The sequence below is a fragment of the Cnephaeus nilssonii genome, assembly GCF_951640355.1.
Source record: "Cnephaeus nilssonii genome assembly, chromosome: 16".
NCBI classification, from domain to species: Eukaryota; Metazoa; Chordata; class Mammalia; order Chiroptera; family Vespertilionidae; genus Cnephaeus; species Cnephaeus nilssonii.
Genome location: NC_137087.1, coordinates 6,342,501 through 6,351,170, shown reverse-complemented (window position 1 = coordinate 6,351,170; position 8,670 = coordinate 6,342,501). Strand labels below are relative to the sequence as shown.

General features: G+C 56.2%; 1 protein-coding gene across 3 annotated transcripts in view; it reads left to right on the top strand.

Moving 5' to 3' along the window:
• The first annotated feature begins 2,790 nt into the window (after window positions 1-2,790).
• The window catches only part of VSTM4 (V-set and transmembrane domain containing 4), a 95,028-nt gene continuing 89,148 nt past the window's right edge, over window positions 2,791-8,670 (top strand). For 2 of the 3 annotated variants that reach the window (XM_079793517.1, XM_079793516.1), the window contains exon 1: window positions 4,023-4,121. In XM_079793517.1, coding sequence (XP_079649643.1) covers window positions 4,067-4,121 — 55 coding nt within the window. In that variant the 5' untranslated portion in view covers window positions 4,023-4,066. Of the gene's footprint in view, window positions 2,989-4,022; window positions 4,122-8,670 lie in introns of those variants that run through there. The other variant, XM_079793518.1, reaches the window with a different exon arrangement.

Below are 8,670 nucleotides of genomic sequence, written 5' to 3'. Positions count from 1 at the left end.
TGAGGACCAGAGAGAAGACAGCCACCTGTTAGGCAGGGAACGGGGCCCAGAAGAAACCCTGTGGACCCCTTCGTCTCAGACGTCCAGCCTCCAGACGGTGAGAAGCATTCTGTTCCTAAACACCCAGCAAATTCACACATCTTCCCTTCTTTCTCCATTTCATACTTCACTGAGGCACCCTGGAATATTTACTGATAGCCCTCCCGGGAGCTGGGCACGGAGACGGAATGGGCTTTCTAGGCTCAGCACTCAGCCCTTCTCCCGTCGCGGGCACAGCCTGGGCAGTGGCATCTGTGCCCTCCTCCGCGGGCACGTGGGGAGGAGTCAGGTGTGTCTCTGGCCCTCCCTTCGCAGACTTTCAAGTTCAACATTTCTCTTAGCTCCTCTGTCAGCAGCATTGGGCCGATTAGACTAATGTGGCCACTTTCCCTCATGGTCCCTGTGCTGTCTGAGCTGGGAGTGAGATACGGTGCCTGGAGGGCTTCAAGGAGTCATTGCAGAATGATAAGAAGATGCTTAGTAAACAGGAAATTTCCTGCTCTACAAACAGGTCAAAGAGATTGTTTCTGATAATCTCCCATCTTGGGCAAGGCTCCTGACTCACGTTTTTCCAGGTAGTCAAGGAAGAGCAGTGATTTCTCCTGAGCCTGCAGCTAAAGTTGCCATTCGCTCAAATCCTCATGCACTGAGGCACGTCTTAGGGTGACTGTCTCTGAACTCCCACAACACTCTTCAAAAAAGTTGATTTGAGAGAGAGAGGAAGGGAGAGAGAGAAACATCCATTTGTTGCTCCACTGGTTTATGCATTTATTGGTTGATTCTTATACGTGTCCTCATTGGCAAGCTAACCCTAGCGTATCAGGACAACGCTCTAACCACTGAGCACCCAGCCAGGCCTCTCACAACACTTCCTGACCTCTCCCCCCTGTCAGGGCCCCACCATCACTGGGATGCAGTACACACTCCTTGCCCGCATCTGCGGGCCTCTAGGACTTTGTTCCCATTTGTCCCTTCATCCATGTACTTACTGGAAGGGGCCCAGGCCCGGAGCGGGTGCGCCTTGGGCAAGTCTGCAGTGTGTGGGTTCCTGACTTCGTGCAGGAAAGATGTCACAACGCAAGTCCAGGTGATTGAGAGTACGCACACTAAAGCTGGGAGAGGGAAACAGGAAGGATTAGGGTAGAAGGAGCAAGGGGAAGGAGACTGCTTTGGCTCTCTAGAAACTCTCTGAGGAAGAAGTGAGCCAAGGCGGGCGGGGCTGCTGTCTGCTCCCTGGAGAGTCAGAGCTAAGGGGGCCGTGGGGCCGGGCTCAGGGGGCAAGCCCAGGATGAGCCGCCATTGCTCGCCTGGTTGCCAGCCTAGTGGGACCCCAAGGTTAGGAGATGCACACTGTGGGGGAAGGAGAGGGGAAGGGAAGGCATGGGCATCCTCCCAGGAGGGGGAGCGTGTGCTGGGCTTTGTCTTGAGGGTTTTAAGGCTGGGGGCTTAGGAGCGGTCTTCAGGGAGGATTGCACTAGAATATTCATCAGCTCTGCCAGGTGTGCCTTTAAGGGTCCTGGTCTCCACTGATGGGTCGACACCAGAGCAGGGCCATTGGTCATAGCGGCTGATCCTGGCGTTGCCTGCCCGGTTTTGCTGCTTTTCTGGGCCTGGAGCTGAAATACAACTGAGGCCTCGATGTTATCTCTATGGAGGAAGGGTCAGGGGTTCTCAGCGGCATGACCAGCGACATGCCAGGGGAGGAAAGGCCACGCTGGGGGGAGGTCTGGGTCCAGCTTTGCCCGTTGCTAGGCACCTGGGTGCTTTCCACCCTGGTAACCTTCTGTATCTGCTGTAAATTGCTCAGGCAGTTTGTTCTTCTGTCTGTCTCAGTTTCCCCATTCCACTGGCCAAGGAATTCTCCTAGCTTCTTACTATCTGGCCTTAGTTTCTCACCCACCAACAAGCACGACTAGTCTTCTAGCCCCCAGAAGCCTGCAATGGGACGTGCGAGTCCTGGGTCCTTTAGCCTCTGTGCTTTGATTCGCGTTGTTCCCTGGCTTGGAGCAAGCCCCTCACTCTGCTTTCAGCACTCGGCGAGGATCCGGGTTCATCTTCACTGTAAAGTTTCCAGCACCAGGAGAGGAAGTGGGCCTGGCCTCCACTGTGGTCAGTGGTGTAGATAACCTCCCTCATTTCAACCCCTTCTGCCTGGAGACTTCCAGACTCCGGAGGCCATCTCTCTCTGCGTTCAGCCAACCGGCAGAGCCCACAATCACTGCTAACTTTGTGGAATGACCTCAGTTTATTAGAGTCTCTAGTGAGGTTGGTTTGGAGAAGCCCTTTCTATGTAAATATATGGTCGGGCTCACAGCGTCACAGTTCCCAGCCTTCAGGGAAAAACCAGGGCGCTCTACTCCCTCCCCCTGGTGTGCATCAAGGGTGCTCCAGGTTTCATGTCAGGTCCGCCGGCCACCCGTGGCTCCCGGCTGTCCAGGTTGGACGGGCGTGTCCTCCGTGAGGAATCCAGACTGATTGAGGGGAGGCTCCAGGCAGCTGAGTGTCCACAGGGACCCAGATCAACTGCAGGAGTCTGCTGCTCCTCCAGCAGGGGGCGTGTTAGAAGAAGCACTTACATGTGTGCAATTGGAATGGATTGTTCTGATTCAGAAGGAGGCAGACCTGACAGAGCCAGGGCTGGACACGGAAGTCAGGGGAGGGTTTTCCCATCGCCCTAAGCTTGTGAGTGAGAGCAGGGCAAAGGTCTCTGTTATTGTAGTCCAGCGACTGAGAACTGAGTCGCCTCTGCGTCCTGCCGGTCTGCCCGGGGCCGGGGTGTCTTCTTCTGCTCCTGTGTCACCGTCAGGTGGATTGTCTGGGAAGCTGAAGATTCCTGAGGGTGAACACAGCTGCAAACAGGACAAGGTTATGTATCACAGGACTGCACAAAAAACACCTTCCAGCCGCAAATCTCCAGCACAGCACGAGTGTGGCAGAGAAAAAAGCAAGGTAAGGACGGTCCCAAGCAGGGCCCGCCATTTCTGGAACCCCTCGAAGACCCCCCCTGTAGACTCACACGAAGCAAACCTGGTGTGCACTGTTCTTGCTCCTGAGATCCTGGGCTGACACCTGGGCTGGGCTCAGACCCCGAGTTCAGAACCATGGGAAAGAGCCCAGGCGTGGGCTCAGAGTGACCTGGCTGAGTGGCCTTGTCACCACTCCCGGCTGTGTGACTGGGGTCAGCTCCTTCACCTCCCTGCCTCCGCTTCCCCGTCTATGGCAATGATGCTAAGGATGGCTGACATTCATGACCTTCACTGGAACAGTCTCACTTGATCTTAAAAACCTGTGAGAAACATGTCCATTTCCCCATGGTACAGGTGGGGGAAACTGAGGCATATGGAGATTAAAGAGCTGTCCAGGTCTCTTAGTGTCAGCATTCAGTGGCACGGTGCCAAGTACCTAGCCCAGGCTGTGGCTGAAGGCACCCTAAGTGGCCATTATTTCTGATAGTGTCCACCCTCTGAACTTGTCCATGTGGACCCTCTCATTTTGCAACAGTCCTCACCCCTGACACCCACACCCAGTACAGGACAGCAGCAGAGGGCTTCTCCCCCAGCAGCCCCTTGGCGTGCAGATGTCTCTGGAGCGATGGCCGGGGTCCGCTGGGCAGCTGGTTAGCCTCACATAGGGGCAGCCATTGCATTTGGCACTTTCCCCTCACCCCACCCCACCCCACCCCACCCCACCCCCCTGCAGGCTGCAAGAGGACCTCCCTTAGCAATAAAGGTGTCTGTGATGCTAGCATACAGCTACTAACTTCCTGTGTCCAGCATCAGCTCTCAGAGCCTCAGTTTTCTCATCTGTGAAATGGGGTGGCAAAAATGAGACATGCACTGGTCATGAGCTAATGATCATGGGGGCGTTCCTTGCGCAGGGGGGCCCCAGACATTTAAAGCCGCCAAGCAGGCGGGCTGCCCATGGGCGGGCGGGGCTGGGCCGGGCTGGGGGGCGGGCGCGGGGCGGGCAGGGCTGAGAGGCGGGCGGGGAGGCGGCTCCGCGTCACAGCGCGGGCGGCGGCGGGGAGATGCGGCTGCTGGCGCTGGCGGCGGCCGCCTTGCTGGCGCGGGCTCCGGCCCCGGGTAAGCGCGGGGGCGGGCGGGCGGTTCGTGGACCCCGCGTTGGGGCGGCTGGGCTCCGGGCTCGGGCTCAGGCCTGGGAGGAGGCGCTGCGCCTCTGGCCTCCCGGTCCCATGAGCTGGCGGCCGGGACTGCGCTGTCCCGCGCCATTCGCTGCCTTGCCCAGGGCGCCCCCACCCCTCCCCGCAGGCTTCCCGCAGGCCGGACCCCAGCTCCACTGGGAGGCTTGGAGCCGCCGGAAGGGACCAGGTCGCCGGGGGAGATTTCAGCCACAAGGCGCGAGCCCTGGTTGGTTTGTTTTCTTTCTCTCCAAAAAGTCAGGACTCACAACTGTTGTCAGGTTAGACCGGGCAGAACTTCTGAACTCTTCCCAGCGGCCCCAGGCCGGAGGAGCTGGGTGTCCCGGCTGGCACTGGGGCTGGGGACGCGTCCCTGGGAGGTTTGCGATGACCATGCCTGGTGGGGGAAGGTACCCACTGCTGGCTGAAGGGGTCCATGTAGCAGGCACCCTGCCCAGGGGCAGCCTCTGCCCACACTGCTGGCGTGCGTTCTGCGGTTTCTGCCCTCACTTCCAAGTTGCTCAGGAAGTTTCTCTCTCTGTTCCTCAGGGCCCTGCCTGCCTGGGGCTGGGAGGGCCGTGCTGCCTAGCACAGTGGTGACAGCGGTACCGCCTGGCAGTCAGGTCTCCTGGGGCCTGTCGGGTGCCAAGTGTGGCTGCACAGTCCTCAGTCTCACAGCACTTCACAGTAACAAGGACAGGAGCATGCTTACATCCCAGGCGCAGACATTACCCGGTCTCACTTGCCAATGACCCTGAGGGAGGTGCTGTTGTTGTTCCCAATCTGCAGGTGAGGGAACTGAGGCACAGGCCCATGCACTGACGTGCCTTAAGCCACAGGCTTGTGAGTGGTGGGGCTGGGGGTTGCTCCTAGGAAGCCTGGCTCTAGACCCTGCTCATACTTGCTAAGCTGAGTTGCCATTATCTATATATATAAAAGGCTAATATGCTAAGTGTCTGACTGTCCGACCGGTCACTATGACACGCACTGACCACCAGCTGCCATGACGCACACTGGCCATTTACAGAGAAACGGTACTGCAGACCTGGCGCCCACAAAGCAACACTCGGCTTCCCCCAAGTGGGACACAGGCCCCACCACCACCCCAGAGCTACACCCCACCAAATCACAGCCGATGCTGCCAAGACCCCATGGTGCAAAATTCGGTCCACAGCCCAGCCCAGCCCAGCCCAGAAATGGCGCCTGAGTAATGATATCACATAGCAATGCCCGGCTTCCTTTTTCCCTAGCGACTAGCCTCCTTGGAGTTTCTTCAGCCCAGGAACACAGCTTGCTTTATAGCCGGGTGTAAACATTTTACACTTTAACCTAATGTCTGTGAAGCGTTTTCCCGTGCCTCATATCATTTGATCCTCACAAAAGTCCTGGAGTAGGTAGATAGGAGACTCGGTGGAATCCTATTTTCTTTTCATTAGCCAGAAAACGGAGATTTAGAAAGCTTAGAAACTTGACCTGACTGAAAAGAAGTAAGAAATGGTGGACCTTGAAAATGACTTCAGGTTTTCTCACTGCGCAGAATATAGTCAAACCCTGCTGCAGTTAAATATTTTACCCTTTGTCCTCCCTGCGTGATCTACAATAATAATCTGCTTTGTGTTGGTATTTACTGCTGTGTTGCTGACAATTACCTGAAAGAGAATTTGGGGTGCTTCACTGGGCTGGAAAAAGTTTAGCTAAATCAGAAAGCAGGTCTAATTAAGCAAGTTCTATGTCTATAAAAGGCTAAGTTGACTTGCGCATGCACGATACATATAAAGCTCTCACTGGCGCCAATCACACACGTGTGTTTCCATCTATCATTGTCAATCGTGAATTTGGTTGACACTTCTATTACAGAGAAAGGGCGAATAGTGATATTAAAATGTTTCTTCTAATTAATTTCCTTTTAATGTGCATGAATTTGTGCACCGGGCCACTAGTTTTATAAATAAGAAGGCTGATGCTCAGAGTTAAGGATTTTCCAAGGGTGACCCAGCTACCAAGTGGGGAGCGGGCCTTAGAGCTAGCACCCATCAGCATCTGGGAGCTTCTTGGGTCATGGTGGTGGGAAGAAACTTACCCTTGTCCCCAGAGCAATGGGGCTCCCAGTGAACCTGAAACCCGGGGTGTGGGAAATGCTCCTTCAGGGTTGTCACTGTCTTGGCTGACAGCGGCTGCAGGCTTCACTGGATGGTGGGGCTGGGCCAGCTCAGGTGGCCTCTGGAGTACCCAGCAGCCAGCGGGAGGCAAGAGGGCACAGGGTTCTGTCCCCAGGGCTCCACGACCACCTTCCTAACCTGAGGTGCTGCCAGAGAGAGGCCCCAGGGAAAGGCCCCTGGAGGTGGAGGACATGTCATGTTCCAGGAGGCCTCGCTGGACCCAGGGTTCGTTAGGGCCGGCGGGCTGTGCGGAGCCGTCCCTCAGGTCATGGGACAGCGCCTGCTGTGTGGCCTTCGTCATGTGCTGCAGCTCTTCCCAGTGTCTCACCCCGGACTCCTGTCACCATGCCCGAGGAGCCACTTTACACATACTCTTTACCCTGGAACTTCTCTGTATTCTGGGACAGAGCAGGACCTTAGCGTCACCTGGTCCCACCTCTATTTTACAGAAAACTGACCAAGGGGGCATATTTAGAAGACACCACGCTGTAGGGCAGGGGTGGCTGGGAGTTGGCTCTGGAGCCATCTGGTCGGAGTTCCCGCTCTCCCACCTTCTGTGTGAGTTTCAGCAAGCGGCTTAGCCTCTCTGGGCCTCAGCCCCCTTGTCTGTAAACTGGGGATAAGCATAGGATGAGGATAAATTGGGAAAATACATCTAAAGTGCTTAGAACAGTACTGGGCATGGGTTTCGCACGCAGCAAATGTCAGCCTGCGTCTGGCCACGCCGGGGGCTTGTCCTGGATGCCGGCGGTGTCTGGAGCTGGGCTGACGAGCGCTGGCTCCTGGTGCCGTGGGCTTTAGTGATACAGTTGCATCTGCAGAGATTTATTTGTTAGGAACACAGACGAACTGCTCAGTAAGAATGAGATTTTGGCTGCTGAGTGGTACACACCATTTGCATTCCTTAGAGACACAGGGGCTCCTGCTCCCGGAAACGAGTGGGGCAGGCTCCTCGGGACAGAAAGGAAGTGTGGGGCACAGAGCCACCAGCACACCCCTGGCCAGGTCGGGGGAGAGGACTCAGGCTGTGTCCACCCTGCCTCCCAGGCACGGCCGGCGCCTTATTTCCATCACGAGGCCCGCACTCCCTTCGTGTGGGCGCTGCCATCCTCCCCTGGCGAGGAGAGGTTGTGTGCTGGCTGCATAGGTTGGGTACTGTGTGACTACACTGATGTCCTTAGGCTGTTTTCTGAGCCATTAGAAAACATTATCCAATGGGAACAAGAGGCTTAGCCCCCTTCGGTCTTACCCACAGGAATCAGATACCTTGCTTATAGTCAAAACCAGATATGTAATTTGTGGGATCCAGTGCAAAATGAAAATGTGGGGCCCTTACTCAAAAATTGTTAAACCTTCCAAAGAATGCCAGGAGAGAGTAAACCAAGTGGGGTCCCTCCCAGCATAGGGCTCTGTGACTGCAGGGCACACCCAGGAAGCCTCCCTTCTCAGTGTGCATGTCACTTTTTATTGTACCCACCTGCTCAGTTCTCAGGGCACAGACACTGCTATGGGTGTTTTAAAGTTATCTCCCCATTGTTCAGATGAAGAAACTGAGGGTCTGAGGGCCTTAACTCCTAATAGAACCAGGTTTCCAACTTGGCTTTGTTGAATGCCAACCCCTGGCTCTCCGCCCAGCCCCCCCAAGCCACTAGGGAGGCTTGGGTCCATGAGCAGCCCGATGCCCAGCTCACATGGGGCACCCAGGCTCCCAAGTAAGGGAGCCTGTGCTTGTTGAAGGAAGGAGGTTCCCTGCAGCAGCATCCTGCCCTTGTTTGGGCCAGTCTCTCTCCTGTCCACACTGTCCTATTCCTCCTCTAAGAGCTGGCCTGGGAGGCCCTGAGTGCCGTGGGAAGTCCCTTCCTGAAATCCCTCTGCAGACCCAGTGGCTTCCTAGGGGGCTGATCTCTCCGTTTCCCCTTGTGCGGGTGCCTCCTGCCTCGGGGCCTTTGCACAGGTGGGGCCCTCTCCCGGGAAGGCCATTTCTTCTGCTACCCTGACTTTTATGTCATTAATACAACTCATCCTTCAGCCATGAACACCTCCCCAGGGTGCCCTCCCTGACCCGTGACCTAGATCAGGATCCTGCCCTGCTTTGTGGGAGCCCATAATATTTTCTCTGCAGCGTGTGATACTGTGTCTCTCCATAGTCCTGTGTCTTTTTCCTGATGACCGGCTGCCTATGGATTTGTCTGGAGGCCGGACGCCGAGGGCGAGGTGCTGCAGAGCTGACTTCTTCAGAGGCCCTGCCCCTGGCTGTGTGTGGCGCTCTCTCTCTCTCTTCGCGTGGTCTGCCCTCCGTGTGCCTCTGTCCTGACGTCCTCTTCCTGTGAGGAC